The sequence below is a fragment of the Diaporthe batatas genome (genome assembly GCF_019321695.1).
Source record: "Diaporthe batatas strain CRI 302-4 chromosome Unknown Contig00003, whole genome shotgun sequence".
NCBI classification, from domain to species: Eukaryota; Fungi; Ascomycota; class Sordariomycetes; order Diaporthales; family Diaporthaceae; genus Diaporthe; species Diaporthe batatas.
In genome coordinates this window covers 1,490,518-1,506,488 of record NW_025408550.1, presented here as the reverse complement: position 1 = coordinate 1,506,488, position 15,971 = coordinate 1,490,518, and the positions used below count along the sequence as shown (strand labels likewise).

Genomic DNA, 15,971 nt, shown 5'->3' with positions numbered 1-15,971 from the left:
ATATTATGTATGGGGACTAGAAACAAAAGCACTATGTACGCGGAATAACAACCGAATCAGTTACCTAGGTAGGTAGTACCGTGAATGCAATGTCTTGAGTCTAGGTTCTCGCAAAGTTCTAGCGTCAACGTGTTAGCGATGCTGCCGTATATTTAACTATAACTACTTGCTTCCCTCTTGATTAGCCAGCTGCTTACTTGAAGGGCCTACATACGGCCCCCAGTATTCTTGTGCGTATATAATTATGTCCACCATCAGTTTACATGCACAGTCTGATTCCGACTAAATCCACCAAGTCTTCAATAAATTCCTGACTACTCCCACTCCAAGTGATGCATTTTTGAATTCATTCAACTGTCAAAAAACAAGATTAAAATTGGTCATATTCATTGTATGCGCGGGGAAGACCGCTGCAATATTACGTTTGTACAGCCAATCCATTGATGTGTACCGTCTGAGCCAAGCTCACAGCTGCAAAACCATGTCGAGTACGATTCCACAAGGGGAAAAGCTGCGGAGACGCGTTCCGTTGATTGCATCTGACGGCAAGATCAACCTTTTCATTATGTGATACATCTCTGCATACCTGGGTACATCGAAGGCGGGGTTGATCTCTCGGGGTTTCGGTCGAAATAGATTTGAGGTTGTCTATATATTGCTCTGGGCGTGAGATCTGAATATATCCTGCCACAGCAACGTAGCAAGACTTGTCAAATACCCAGCGTGTGGCATTCACACTCACCCCTTTCATGATGAAGAATATTGTGTACACCATCCTATCGGCATATCCTCTCTTGGCAAGCTATGGCGCCTTGGTACTTGCATGTGGGCAGTCGGCCATGCTTCCCCCGCGAGGCCTGAATTTGACTCAGTTCAATGTCGCTGCAAAGAGTGCCATTGGTAGTCTCACCAGGATGCCAGCCTGGACAACGGGCTGGGACTGGGACCAGGGAACAGGGCTCTATGGCATTTGGAAACACTATGAGGCGACCGGAGATGTACAGTCGCTCCAAGAGCTCGAGACCTGGTTCGCCCGGGCCATTCCCCGCGGCGTGACGAAACATGTCAACAGCATGGCCGCCATCACTGCCTTGGCCGAAATCTACAATGTCACCAGCAACCCATCCTACCTGCCCGTGCTCGAGGACTGGGCTTTTTGGGCCATGTACAACCTGACTAGAACCGCGGACGGCGGCTGGCAGCACCTCACGACCGAACCCCATCCCGGCGAGATGTGGATCGATACCCTCATGATGGCGGCTCTGCCGCTGGCCAAGATTGGTGTGTTGACCGACAAGCCCGAGTATCGACAAGAAGCCGTCTTCCAGTTTCGAAACCACGTCAAGTGGATCTTTGACTCTCCCAGCGACTTATTCTTCCACGCGTACACTTTCAACGACAACAATAACTTCGGCGCCATCCACTGGGCGCGAGCAAATGCCTGGGGGTTGATCGCCGCCGTGGAACTGCCGGAATACTTAGGTCTAGCCGACACGGATCCAGATGCCATCTACTTCCGCAGCATATTGACACGACAACTGGCGGCCCTGGCCGAGCTACAGGACCCCTCGGGCCTTTGGCGCACCGTCCTGGACCGGCCCCTCAGCGAGGGTTCGTACCTCGAGACCTCAGCCGCGGCAGGCTTTCTGTTCTCATATCTGAAGGCTCAGCGTCTGGGGTACATTGGTTCAGAGTATCAGCCCTTGGTACACAAGGGTCTCAAGGCTGTTCTGGGTCAGATAGCGCCGGACGGGCTTGTGAGAAATGTCAGTGGTTCGACCGGCGTTGGCCAAGATGCGCAGTATTATTACGACAAGCCCAGGCTTCAGACAATGTGGGGTCAGTCGTTGGCCGTTTCCGCGCTTAGTGAGGCTATTCAGCTTTATGGTGTTGATCAGTGTTAGACTGTGTCTTTGTTTGGGTATCCAGAACCAATTTTCCCTCTGAGATTGTCGAATCGCAAATATGTGTTAGTTTTAGCAATGGTGTTCTTGTCAATTTGTAGATCTCGAGAAGCCAGAGGTGGTTGGTCCCTGGACCTACCAAGTTCGGATGGAGCTCCCCAGCTAAGCTTAATCAGTCTAGGCGGTCACGTTAGTTGCCGAATCTGCCCACCATAAATGGAGCACGCGCCTCCAGCCAGCGCCAAGCTACCCTGAACTGCGCAATGGCAAAAGGAAATGGCAATGCCATCAACTCGGCGCAATTCCCAGGTTCGGTGATTTATGCGATGACGACGCATCGTCCGGGATGATGATCTGGCCGTGCCACGTCCCAACCACGATACATTCATGCCCCGAAATGCTGGAGGCATGCCGTCTTCCTCGGCGCCGCGACGGCCTCATTGGTCGTCGCATCTCCGCCAGCTCTCTCGGACGAGCCTAGACAAGATGTCCACCGAGCCACCGCGATCACCCGATACCGTCTCGAGCTCCTCGACCCTGCGCGGAGACCACAGAGAAAGGCACAGGGATAGGATACACCGCGACCATCCTGATGGCAGCCTGGAGCGCAAGTGCACCGTCACCATCAACGAGTCCTTCGCCCGCGATGAGATCCTTGTCAACCTCGACCTGTTCGGCAGCCACATCAGGCCTGGCTCGCTGGTGTCGATCGACATTCTGAAGCCTGAGTTCTCCAAGCAGCTATCAACAACGGCCAAGAGACTGGTCTCTCAGGATGCGGGCAAGAACGTCGCGAGCGAACCCGGCCAGCCGTCCAAGCGATACATCTTCGTGGTCAAGGATATGCCAAGAGAGCTGAAGGCCAGGTACCCTCACGTCGAGCTATACGTTGCAAAACAGATCGCCGATGTCTTCGGCATCAAGAAGGGCTCGCAGGTCATCCTGGCTCCTGTCGACGAGAACAACCCGGCAACCGAGGCTTCCCACGTCGAGTTGACATTCAAGGACCAGTACTTGTCGCGCGCAGACATGTGGAGAATCACTGTTGGAGAGCTCGCTGGCCGCACCGTCTACAAGGGCCAGATGATGCTGTTCATGGGAACTGTCAAGGCCCAGATCTCGGCTGTCTTCGTCGACGGACGAAAGGTCCACTCGGCCTTCTTTGGGAAGAATACAAAGCCCATCTTCCGCAGTGAATCTGGCCGATACGTGATATTCATTCAGATGGCCAAGGAAATGTGGGACTTCGACCCAGACGACTCTGGTGAGATCATGTTTAACAAGGTCGTGAACGGATTCTTGCCCGCCCTGCTCAAGAAATGGGCCGATCTCAACGTCAAGCACCTCGTCACTATAGTGTTATTCGCGCGTGTCGAGTACGATACCGGCATCACCGCCGAGCTGGGCAACGCTACCTTCCACAATGACTACTACACAGGCGTTCAGGAATGCGGTGACAGAAGGCCTTACAAGGACTTTTACCGGGTCGTAGTAAGCGAGATGGCTAGTGGCGAGTGGACCAAAATACTCTACCAGCTGAAGAAGGAATTCAACCACTTCCGCAGGGACATTAGCATACACCACCTGAGCGCCCTCAGCTCGGCCCCTAGTCTCGCTGAAGAACCAGGCGGGAAGGGTCCTTCGACCCGCATCAAGGCCGAAGCATCAAGAGCTTTATATGGGAACGTCCTTGAAGCCATCAATCTCGCTTCCTCTTTGTTCTCCCATGACTACATCGACCGGGACCTAAGGAGGACTGGAATCTCCATTGTTGTGATATCCCCGGGCCCAGGTATTTTCGAGGTCGAGTACGAGACCTTGAGACGTACAACAGAGGCACTTGTCGGCAATGGGATTGGTATTGATCTCATTTGCGTACCCAAGATACCCCTTCATTCTGTTCCCCTCTTCCGTTATCGCAACCCAGCGAAGCCAGACGGACATTCAGTGAAGTCAAAGCTGAGCTTCAGCCACGGCAGCACACCGAAGCCATCTACGCCGTTGGGTACCAGCTATCAGAGCCTGGCGGGTTCTTTGTCGCCAAATAGGGCCAGCGATATCTCACATAGGTTCGAGTCCCTATCCCTCCGGCAAGGCGATGACTGGTGTTTTGTCCTGCCCCAGTGGCTGCATGTGTCGTACTGGACGGGCAACTCGGACGATGCCTTGTCCTTTGAAGGCATTGCTCTGTCCGTGGCAGACCAGTCCAAGCACTCTCAGGACCACTTCCCTATCCGATGCCGCATGTACGATTTGCAAATGAGGAGCGTGCTGGAGACGAATGAAATCGAGACGCTACCCCTTCACAGCGACCCATTCTTCCCACAGAGCATTTTACAGGGCAATGCTGCACAGCAGACTCGGCTCCGTGAGTTGCAAGAGCTCGCTGTTCTACCGGCTGAGAAGGTCCATGACCCATTGCATGATTACGTTTACGGGTTCCAGAAGTTTGTACCCGACAAACACACCAAACCAGGGGAAAAGTCTCTGTGGAAGCAATTGCAAGAATTTGACGAGGCTAGAGCGAAGGTTGTGGCAAAACGGCGGCAACGCCGGGCACCAAGGTTTGCCAGAGAACTGGAAGAAGGAGCAAGGAGGCATCATCAAGAGGACACAGGGTTGCTCGGTACGTCCGTAAATGAGCGCCGGGGATCGACCAGCACTCCAGCAGTGCCCACAATCGCTGGCCTATCTGCCCGCCCAATTCGCGATGGCCCAGAACATCGAACACACTCGAGGAAGAGCTCCAATGGCACGGTTGGAAGCGTGGGCGGGAGCACTCAGGTGTCTTCCTTCAAGGCGCCTAAATTCCTCAGGCAGATAAGTCTTGGACAGAGAGGCTTCGGCATCGCTGCCCCGAAGGCTGTCACAGCAGAAGTTCATGTTGAGAATGCTGTTCCAGTCATGGGCCCTGTGGCTGTCACCTCGCCGGCACTTTCGGCCTCCAAGATGACGATGAAGCCACGCCGGCCTACTACCCCACAGAGCATGTCAAGCGCAAGTTCGGGGCCAGGGCCCAAGGAGATTCCTCGAAGCGTTGCTTTTGAACCGACCAAGGACAGCCGCGCGCAGACACCCAGTCGTCCGATGCTGATTAAAAACACGTTGCCATCCCAGGATTTCTTGCCGCGGACATTCGTGAACGAGTCGCTCATCTCCACCCTCAGGCCATCGAACTTCCTTCGCGACGACAACCCTGAGCTGAAGCTTTCGAATCTCCTGAGGAAGAAGGAAAGGACCGAAGATGTTGAGGATGCTGCCCAGATCAACAAGCTGCTCGCAGGTGATGTGCCGGAACTGCCTGCCATGCTCTCGCCTAAGACTGCCATGTCGCCCTGGTTGACAATGATCAATCCTTCAAATCCAGAAACGGACAAGGTTGACATGGCCCGACTGTACAGCCGATGGCAGCACGTTTTTGTTCGCCCTTCGGAGATGAGGGTTATGAAGTGGAAGTCACTATGCTCCCCAGCGGCAGTGCCTCTGACAACGGAATACTTCCCAACCAAGGAGCAATTCGATCGTGAATACCAGCGCCAACCATACAACATCGCTCAGGACTTCGACGATGAAGAAGTCGCTGAGGAACCAAGAAGTCGAGAAGAGTTCCTTCGAGAGCTCATCAGCCTGCGATTCTCGCAAGGTTTCCAGGTCGTCATCGGACCCGCTGTGGCCAAAGCGTTCGGTCAGAAGCACGTCAAGATTGGGGACGTGTTCTCGAGGGACCGCGAGATAGAGGATGGAACGAGCGTCTTTATGACGGTAGGCAATACGATTCACGAGCTGTCATGTGTCAACGAGACGGAGGTGGAGGTCACCATTTACGTGCGCAAGCCGACCGAGCCCACTAAACACGTTGATGGCTTTGCTGCAATGTACCGGCCGGCGATCCGGACACTGTTGGATCGGGATTACCAAACAGCTGAGATTGACATAACTACACCAAAGATGGAGCGGAACTGGAACTACATCGACTCTTTCATAGCCGGGCACTATGACGAGATGTCTGAGAGTCTGAGGTTCTGGCGAGCTCGATATGTCTTGATACCCACTACCTCTTCAAAGGACATGTCCAACCCTCAGTATGCGGACAACGAAGAAGAGGTACGCCTGGAAGGGATCCGGTACCTTGCTCAGCAGTGGTTGAGGCACAGATACGTCCCGCCAGGCGAGCGCCGCTTTCAGCCTCAGGGCCCTCGAAATCGAAAAGATCCAAATCCGCTTGATATCGTTTACAAGACTGAAGACCCCTCGGTTGTGATCGCCGCGGAGCTCGAGACATTACCGCTGCTTGAAAGCATGGAACCTGGAAACAGGAAAGGACATCTTGTCGTTACGAACCGAGAGCAGTTCAAGAAATCGAACTTCAGCGTAGCAGCTCTAGCTGAAGCTATGCAGAAGCCAGTGGAAGAGGGTGGTGTCAGGCTTCAGAATCGCCGATGGCATTTCCGCCTGCATTACAACTGCTTCATCGGATCTGATATGACCAACTGGCTGCTTGACAACTTCGAGGATCTCGAGAGCCGAGAGGAGGCCGAAGCATTAGGCGACAGTCTGATGGTGGATAAGAGCAGAGAGGAAGAGAAAGATGGGTCAAAGGAGCCCGGCCTGTTCGTCCACGTCGAAAAGCGGCATACCTTCCGAGACGGGCAGTACTTCTACCAAATCAGTAATGAATACGCCAAGCCGCACCCGCCCAGCTGGTTCAACAGTGCGAGGCGGAACCTTGCATCTGTTCCGTCGACGCCGATATCTGAAAACCTGCCCCGTGACTCGCCCCGGCCACTGGCTTTCCAGAGACCGAGTTCAATCCACGAGGAGGACTCGTCAACATCGAGCGGGACTACTCCTACTATACCGGCTACTGAAGCCGGCAGGAGGCGACCAAGGGTTGCTTTGAGCAAAATCATGAAGTACGATGTGGACCCCAGGAAACGATCGTATCGGCCTGAAAGAATCGACGTGCACTATGACCGCCTACATAACCCGGATAACTGCTACCACATCCGGATCGAGTGGATGAACACGACAGCGAAGTTGATTGAAGATGCCGTGGAGCAGTGGACCCGCGACATGGCGAGGTTCGGCCTGCGGCTAGTCGAAGTCCCCATCGCGGAGGCCTGCACGATCAGCGAGACAAACCCATTCCGCAGGCCATACATTGTCAAGCTGGCGGTGCCAACCCCAAACCAGCAGCCCATCACGTATTACGACCCGACATCCTTTACACCGCAGGCAAAGATGGAAGATCACTTCTACCAAAAGGCGATCCTGAGGAAGTTCGATTTCGTGCTCGACATGGAGGCGGCGTCCAACTTCCCGAGCAACGTCGAGGTGACCTTCTCGTGGGGCAAGCCCGACTTCAGGTACACGCAGTACATCCACCGGTCGGGCACGGTGATCGCGCAGATCAACGAGGAGGGCCACTTCCTGATGGTCGCCAACCGCATGTACACCAACCGGGCGGCCATGGCGGCGCGCGAGCGCGAGCTGCGCAGCGAGCAGCAGGCGTCCATCGACCGCGTCGGCAACGGGGCCGGGTCGGTGCGCGGCCCGCTGGGCGGCGCGTTCACGCCCATGGGGCTGGCGGGCGCGACGCCGACGTCGTCGCCCATGATCCGGCCGGTCGGCGCGTTCAGCAGCCCCGTGATCAGGGCGGCGAGCACGGCGTCCAACGTGGACCAGCCGTTCGCGGTGCCGCCGCCGACGTCCGCCGCGGCAGCGGCAGCGGCAGCGGCAGCGGCAGCCTCAGCCTCGCGGGGTGGCGGCGGCGGCGGCGGCGGCGGGTTCGGCCTGGCCACGGCGAACGTGACGGCGTCGATAGGGTACGAGCCGTCGGGCGTCAAGGCCGAGTTCGAGCGGTTCTGCGGCGACGCGGCCGGGCTCGAGGCCTTCTACCGCGAGGTCCTGGAGCAGCAGCACCACCACCACCACGCCCACCCCGGCGGCCTGCACACGGGCGGTGGTGGCCTCGGCAGCAGCCGGCTGCGGCCGACGACCCACGCCTCGTCGTCGTCGGCGTCGGCGTCGGCGTTGATGGTCACGCCCGGGATGGGCCCTGTCGTGGCCGACAGCAACATCCCGACGCTGGGTCTGCCGCCCGCCGTGCTCGCCGCGCAGCAGCAGGCCTCCGAGGACGGGGCCGGGGCCGCTGGCGGGCCGGGGAGTCCCAGCTCTGTGGCCGGGCCGCGGACGAGCAGCCCTGGTAGCATCATGGGGGCTGCCAGCCACCTGCTGAGGAGGGGCAGCGTGCAGTATGGCTGATGGAACTCAGGCGTTTCGGGATGAGCCGTGTTTACATTTTAGGGTTTGTGTCACACTGGCGGTGGACGATGTGGGTTGGTCGTATATTCTAATCTACCCTAGACAGTCGCAGATAAATGTCTCCCATCACAGGATTCTTGGCGTTGCCTTCCATCACGCGTGATTGTGATGAACTGACGCCCACCCGTTCCGACTCATTTTCGCCATGCGGTGGGAAACCTGTGCGAGGAAGGGCGAGCGAGCTGTGAAACCTTTGCGGCTTCATCAGGCGTCGGGGGATGGAGGCCGCCGGAAATGCGCGGGTGATGATCCGGGGATCGGTGACGGATTGACAGTGACCAGGTGACAGGTGGCGGCGGGCAGGCCTTTGTGCTGATGCTGAATAATGTGGGTGTCTTATTAGGACTTACTATACTAATGGAGACGTGTGATATCAAGCCGGGCATTGAAACCATTTGTGTGTGTGTGTGACGAGCCACAGCCCAAGACCCGTTGTTGTAGGGGATGTCTCGGCCTGGTTGGTTGTGGTTCCTTCCTACACATTAGGAGGATGACCGCGGAACTTGGGCTTGTAGTTGTGTGTTGGCAGTGAGTGAGTGGTGCGATTCTGTCCTGTTCCCCATATCGGGCTACCAATTGAGGTCAGATTCCTAATATGTAAGCCAATCAAACGTGGGCAACTAGTACGTAGGGCGGGATTGGGATGCGCAGGATGAGGGCGGATCTGGGTGTAGTCTAGACGGTGGGAGACAATGCCAATGAGGCCGCAAACGATGAGGCCTCCCGGGTGTCACTATCTAATCTGATGCCCGTTCTCTGCAGCACCGTCGAACATTTTGCGACACGTCGGATGGGCAGATCGGATAGTCAGCGTATGCGTGCTGGTTGTCATTCACGTCTGTACACACACAAGCTTTTTGCCAGCGTTGTGCTAGTCTTGCACGAAACTTTAATCGGGTTTCTTCCCGCAAGCTTGGTGGAGTTACGTGTGTGGCTGATTGCTGACGCTGCGGGCTGCGGGCCTGACAGGTGGTCGGGTGGCTGAATGTGCAGGTACATACGTAAATGCAGGGGTTTTGTTTTGGCTCGGGGCTGCGGTTGTTTCGTGGCGACGGGCCCTGGCGTTGTTCTGACTTGTAATCGTCGACTCTGTAGGTTCGGGTGGTACAGAAGCATCGCATTAAGCTGCTGACCGCCCATCCCATGTTTTAATGTCATCGATGTGGCGCGACGGCGACGACGACAGGTGGCTGTTGTGCTGTGCTGGCCAAAGAATCGACTGATCGTCGAATCGCATGCCGGGGAGCGACAAGCGGGGCCTTTGGCTTTGGTAGCAGCCCGAGTCGTGCCCGCCTCGGAGTCCCTCAGTCCCAGATCTTGTTGTGTGCCTGCCAAGCTGGCCAAGCAAGATTTCCAAGAGGTTGAGAACAGGCCCAAGACGGCCAAGCAGGCCAAGCAACAGATCAAGCTTCTGGCCTAAGACACCAAGACCTCCCAAGACAGCCCGGCTCACTCGCGAAAAGCTTGACCAAGACCTTGCGGCTGCGCTGGAGGAACGACGGCGACGACGACAACGCTTGACGCCGTCGTCAATCGGCCCCATCGGCGGTGGATCTCACACTCACCGTCCCCCACGACGATGATGGCTGATGCAGCCGACTAGGGCATCGATAGTGGCAGCAGTGGAAGCAGGGAAACGGGGCCCGGTGGTGGCTAGCAGAGTCGCTTTTGTGGCTGTCGCGATGGCCGGTCATTGGCAGAGCAACCAGAGCAACGTCATCTTGGTGCCCTAGCGTCGCGGTGTTGTCGTTGACGGGAGGACGTGAGACTCGGAATGCTCTCAAGGCGACGGCGGACTGGACTAGACTGGACTTATTATTCTTTATTATTCCTTGGAATAGCGGCATATGGGAAAGTCGATGATGGTTGCTGCGAAAGTGAGATGCAAAATTACGTCGCATGCGCGCACGGTAGGTAATTTTCCGGCCAGGGGTGCAGGGGAGGAAAGAGCTTCTCGTTCTCTCTGACCTTCCTTCTCACCTCGGACTGTGCCTGCACTGCAACATCTAATAGTACTAGTGGCTCGCACTCTGTGCAGCTCTGCATAGGACGGACCCCAACCTGTGGACAGAATTAGAGGCGGCAGCGAGGTCTCCCCTATGCAGCCCAGCGCGAAGTCATCATATCATGGCTCACCAACTGGCCGCGGCACAGCAGCATCACCTATTTTGGAACACGGCGAAGGAAGAGGAGTGTCGGAAATGGAAAATGGGCGGTCTTCATTCCGTTCGTGCACATCGCCACGCTAAGATGGCTGAATGGAAGGGCAAGGCAAGGCATATTCTTGAACCCTATTCTGCCAGTTCGCCCCAGCGACGGGCTGTGCAATATGGATGTTTGGTATTGGAAGGTGTGGCCATTGTTCTCATATGCGCCTTCCCAGTCCTTTCCGGTGGAATCCCGGTGGAAGGGGGCTCATCCGTTGGAATGTGCTGGGCGTTACGCACACCGTCAACAGGGAAGGACCGTCCCACGGGACTGCCTGACTCCGTTCTGTCCACTCGTGCCTGTGGCGCCCACTCAGCCCATTGGCGCCGCCGCCCCCGGGTGATGCTCAAAACAGTCCAAACCCCACACGGGTGGTTCCCTGCAACTCTGAGTCGCCGCCAATCTTAAATGGCAGGCCCAAGGTACCGATCGATACCTGCGACAGCCACGTCGAATGTATGGGTCGGCTAAGTCACTCGGCGGCAACCCCCTTGGGGGCCTCTGGGGCCTTGGTTGGAGGCCCATTCTCGAGCCCACCCCGGCTTTGATTGTGGTGGCCGTCAGGAACCAGCCTGCCAGCGGGCACCCCCCAAGACTGGGCCAGTCTGAGCGAGATACAAGTCGTCAAAAAGAAACGCCAGCCAGCCCAATTCTCCCGGCGATCGCCTCTGCCCTTTTGCTTCCCTTCTCCCATCTCTTCTCTCCACATCTCTTGTCTTGGCTTCCCACCCGTCATCCACCGCCGAGAGCTGCCCGACCGCGTTGGCTATACTGTACTCCCTTGCCTGCAGAAACAAAGCCAGCAACCGTTTCGACGGCCGATAATACTATTGTTGAACACCAGACGACGGTAACAAGAACCGAAACGAGCCACGTCCAGCCCAGAACTGCAAGCAGCCGCAGCAGCAGCCAAACTCTAATACGGCACAGTAATTCCTCACGCACGTCAAAGAATATCAACCTGCGTCTACTCCAACGCGGCTAGCCTGTCGGACGGGTACGATTGATACCGGTTTGACGGTCGATTTCCCCACCCCCTTCAGCCCCCAACCCATCGCCCGCCGCAGCAGCAGCAGCAGCAGCGTTGGCAGCAAGCAGCAAGCAGCATTATTAGCATTGCATTGGAGGTCCAAGAAAGCTGCCAAAGTACTCTCCAGCTCTCTTCTTCGAGGGTTGCTTGTGACGGGGCACGTCAAGCGAACAATCCAAGCGAAGGAAGCGAAATTCCAGGTCGCCGCTCCGAGATTCAAATTACGGCATCCGAAGGTACGCGGCTGGATTACTAGAAAGGGGCAACTTCCGTGACGCGCACGGCACCCTCTACTCTAGTACGACGACGCACCTGCAGCACCAGTCACCCACAACAGTCAAGCTCACTCACCCATCGCCGTCATGAGTGACTACAAGTGTAAGTGCAATTGTACCTTTTTTCCCCTCTTGTTTTCTTTTTTTTCTGCCGCCTTGAGACATCACTCTGCAGCGCATCATTTATCCCTCACCCAGCACCTCCACATCAACATCAACAGCGGCCAGTCCCTAAAAAATAAAAGGGTCACAAAAGTGCCAGGCGGAAAAGTGGTCCACCCAAAATCCCCAAAGTCCACGGCCTGTCCTGTGCACAAGCACCACATGCACCACATGCACGGTTGTTGGACCATCGTCTCCCTTGTTTTTGCTCCACAGACCTACAACCGCAAAACAAGCCTCCTAACAAATCTGACCACCGCCCATCCCTGTCCCGTCTCTTGTTAGACCATTGCTTGACCTTGCATTGCGTTGCGCCCAAACTCTCCCACGTCGCGCTATTTTCTCATCTCTGCACCGCACTGCACCTGCACTGCACTGCACTCAAAATCACTTCACTCCCCATCATTCCACTTCACGATTCTGCCTTTTCGGGGGTTACATTCCTGCCCTGCCCCTTCCTTGTATACATCCACCTGACCCCATAGGCTACCTGCCCCCCCTACATCACCACATCCTACCTTATTTGCACATATCATCTGTACGAGCCCATCCGTCGTCGATCGGCGTCATCTTTCTTCCTGTCTCTCCTTCGCTTACCGTTCCGAGCCGGTTCATTCGCGTTTCAGTAATACCATGGGCATGCCCAATTGAATCGTTTCTCCGCCTGTCTGTCCCCGGGAACAACCACCACCACCTCATATCACTGCCACCACTCTCTTTTCTGTTGCTGCTGCTGCTGCTGTCGTCTGCAAGCACCCCTTGTAGCACGGCCTGACACCCGCTCTTCGTACTCTTGCAGCACAGCACACCGCCGCTCACGAGGCCCATCGGCGGGGCGCGCCACTCCGAGTCCGCGCTAACATGGAACAACGTCCAGTCAATGCTTTTCAGATCAAACGTGCGGCACATGCCGTGAGCAGGAGCGACGCCAGTTTCAATCCTTTTGGTCACATCTGGAATAGCAAGGACCGTCGCCAAACGTGGGACGGCGAGGCACAGCGGCAGTTACCCGACGACGATGATATCGAGACAGGCTCCCCAATAGAACATTCGCAGACCGCGCCGACAGGGGCTTACGGTGCATCCAGCCACGCCGCCGCCGGGAGGACAAGCAAGGATGGTGGCGCAGATCTCACCGGCCAAGACCGGGAGCGGGAGAGGCCCGATAGCTCCGGCGATACCGTCGTTGCTTCCCAGGCCCCGGGTTCCGACTTCACCGCCGTCGACACAGGGGCCCAGATGCGCAACCGGGTGCGGATCGAGAAGGAGCCCATCGACTCACCCGCCGGCTCAGGTCCCGCGGACGAGCCAAAGAAGAAGAAGGACCACCGTCTGTTCAAGAACGTCCAGCCCAAGGAGCCCTTCACAGTGGGCAACCAGATCCAGCGCACCCTGTTGAGCTCATGGATCAACATACTGCTGATAGCCGCCCCTGTCGGCATTGCCTTGGGTGCCATCCCGAACATGAACCCCATCGCCATCTTCGTCGTCAACTTTGTCGCCATCATCCCCCTCGCAGCCCTCCTTGGCTTTGCTACTGAGGAGATTGCACTGCGCACCGGCGAGACCCTCGGAGGTCTTCTTAATGCTTCCTTTGGGTATGTTCCACCTGTCACCCCCATCGTCCATTACTTACTGACCCGCAAAGAAACGCCGTCGAGCTCATCGTGGCTATCATGGCCCTGGTCAAGAACGAAGTCGTTATTGTGCAGACCTCGCTTATCGGCAGTATCTTGTCCAACCTGCTGCTGGTCATGGGCATGTGCTTCTTTTTCGGCGGTCTCCGCAGGCAAGAGCAGTTCTTCAACATGACAGTCGCCCAAACTGCCGCTAGTCTTCTGGCTCTCGCTATCGCAGGCATCATCATCCCTACAGTCTTCGACAGGGAAACCAAGCTGCCGGTCGAAGCGACAGCCGCGCTTTCCCGGGGCACATCAGTCGTTTTGCTGTTTGTCTACGCGGGCTACCTGTACTTCCAGCTCAAGACCCATCACTCGGTCTTTTCCGAGGAGAGCCAGAAGGTGCCCATGCGGCCTAAGAAGAACGACCTGGGCCCCGGCGCTATCAAGAAGGGTCTGATCGGGCCCACAGGGCTTATTGGTATGCCCGGCAAACACGACGAGGAGAGCAGCAACAACAAGAAGCTCCAGCAGATGCTCAACGCGGACCCGAGCATGGACGACGAGGAGGAGGAGGGGGAGGAGCCCCAACTTTCCTTCGGCGTCGCCATGGGCACACTGGCCGGCTCCACCGTCCTCATCGCCTTCTGCGCCGAGTTCCTGGTCGACAGCATCGACTACGTGACAACCCAGGGTGGCATCAGTAAGGAATTCCTCGGCCTGATTCTGCTCCCCATCGTCGGAAACGCAGCTGAGCACGCCACTGCCGTCACGGTCGCCATCAAGGACAAGATGGATCTTGCCATCGGTGTCGCTGTTGGTTCGAGCATGCAGGTCGCGCTGTTCCTGATCCCGCTCCTCGTTATTATCGGGTGGGGCATGGGAATTGATGCCATGGGCCTGAGCTTCGACGTCTTCCAGGTTGCGGTTCTGTTCGTCTCGGTGCTCTTGGTCAACTACCTGATCGGCGATGGCAAGAGTCACTGGCTGGAAGGAATGCTTTTGATGTGCCTTTATGTGATTATCGCAGTCTGCTCGTGGTGTAAGTTTGAAACAGTATCCCTACGGAGAAAAACAATTGTCCGCTGACCATCACTAGACTATCCCGCCGACGAGAACGTCTAATGGACTATAAAGTGTACATGATCGAAAACAGAAAAGAAAATGCTAAAATTTCCGAATCAAACATCTGTACATGTGTCGATTCCAAAAAGTGTACAATAATGCACCCAAGCACCAACATCTGCAACTTTTTCTAACGACCTCGCACAAACAAAACTTTGAAGAGAGTGCGGCACACTTCGACAGCGGAGTCTATCTATACCCCAAGGGCCGACAGCGAGCAGTTGAGCAAACCGCAATTAACGACCACTTATCCCCCACAACGGGCGTTGGAGGCAGCAATGAATGTTTTTCTTTTCCTTCTTAACGACACGAACCTTGCGTTCCATTCATGGTCAGGGTATCCAGGGAATCCAAGAGCGAATCCTTACCTACGAACAAATTAAACACTTTTTGCAGCCTTCTTTTCAAGCGGTTTTATATTCTTCTCCATACACAGTTCTTCTCTTTTTGGTTCGATTCTTCTAGAAAGGTGGACGGGCATGTGGGTGGATGCTGTGTCTTTTTTTTTCGGTCATCCTGACTGTGGTCGGTCTTTGTGGACGTTGGTGGAGTAGGGCAGGGAAGTTTGTCGCTCCGGATACGGGGAGACGGGGAGAGCGGCCTTTTGTGGCTTGAGCTGAGAGATGGAGATATCTCGAACGTGTGCTCGTGGGTGGAAGTTTCAAGTTAAATAAAAATTGAAAGATATCCCGATCAAGGACTGCTTTGAAATGCCCGGTGTGACTTGGTGACTATTTTGTCTGTCTACTGTGATACCCAATGAAGTGACGGTGATGAACTGCTTAGTTATTATAAGGGACGAGAATTTTCTTCGCGTGAATCAAGTATGACGGGTCAGAGCTCCAATTTGCAAAACCTATTCTCACAGAGATGTTCTCGAGTTACAAGTAGTTCTTTCAAGTTTTCCACCGAGCTAGAATGCGCCGTTTCAACCTCTGTTTTGATTTATCGCACCGCGGGGGAAAACATTGAAGCCAAAGCCAACCTAGGAGACGTTTAGATAGGGACATGGCGATGGCCCGTTGACCCTCCTCTTCCTCCATTTGGTGGCTGCAGGTCACTTTGAGTCTCTGTTTTCTCTAGAACTGACTGGCTGACTTGGCTTTGTCTTGTGATAAGTCCCTGGCCACGGCTTTGGAGTGCTAGTTCGGACCCTTTGAAATACGAGATGTGTGTGTGTCGAATTTCGGCAACGCAGTTCTGTTGGACTGGTTGTCTTTTGAAGACGATAATGAAGAGGGGCGAGGCGATTGGGATGGCTCAGTCTGGAATTGTGATATGTATGTATTCTGCTGTTGCGGTATGTGCCTAATGGGATTATGGC

The 15,971-nt window shown here is 55.6% G+C and overlaps 3 protein-coding genes across 3 annotated transcripts; all 3 read left to right on the top strand.

Moving 5' to 3' along the window:
• Nucleotides 1-687: 687 nt before the first annotated feature.
• KVR01_002482 (uncharacterized protein) lies at nt 688-1,955 on the top strand. The gene has a single exon (XM_044785087.1). The coding sequence runs from the start codon at nt 750-752 to the stop codon at nt 1,902-1,904; it is 1,155 nt and encodes a 384-aa protein (XP_044647497.1). The 5' UTR covers nt 688-749; the 3' UTR covers nt 1,905-1,955.
• Nucleotides 1,956-2,390: 435 nt separating this feature from the next.
• On the top strand, nt 2,391-10,426 carry KVR01_002609 (GTPase-activating protein IML1; the record flags this gene model as incomplete). The annotated part of the gene is made up of 6 exons (XM_044781670.1): nt 2,391-3,622; nt 3,656-3,779; nt 4,029-4,150; nt 4,214-4,530; nt 4,918-6,643; nt 6,782-10,426. 6 exons carry the CDS (start codon nt 2,391-2,393, stop codon nt 8,166-8,168), a joined length of 4,908 nt encoding a protein of 1,635 aa, XP_044647624.1. The 3' UTR covers nt 8,169-10,426.
• A 332-nt stretch (nt 10,427-10,758) lies between these two features.
• KVR01_003863 (uncharacterized protein) lies at nt 10,759-15,344 on the top strand. Its single transcript, XM_044781902.1, has 4 exons — nt 10,759-11,844; nt 12,781-13,501; nt 13,552-14,564; nt 14,622-15,344. Exons 1-4 carry the CDS (start codon nt 11,829-11,831, stop codon nt 14,645-14,647), a joined length of 1,776 nt encoding a protein of 591 aa, XP_044648878.1. The 5' UTR covers nt 10,759-11,828; the 3' UTR covers nt 14,648-15,344.
• The last annotated feature ends 627 nt before the right edge of the window (nt 15,345-15,971 follow it).

Coding starts and splice junctions, on each gene's coding strand:
- KVR01_003863 (XM_044781902.1), top strand. Junction 13,502..13,551: donor CTTCTTAATGCTTCCTTTGG/GTATGTTCCACC, acceptor TGACCCGCAAAG/AAACGCCGTCGAGCTCATCG. Junction 14,565..14,621: donor TATCGCAGTCTGCTCGTGGT/GTAAGTTTGAAA, acceptor GACCATCACTAG/ACTATCCCGCCGACGAGAAC.
- KVR01_002482 (XM_044785087.1), top strand. CDS start 750: ATGATGAAGAATATTGTGTACACCATCCTATCGGCATATCCTCTCTTG.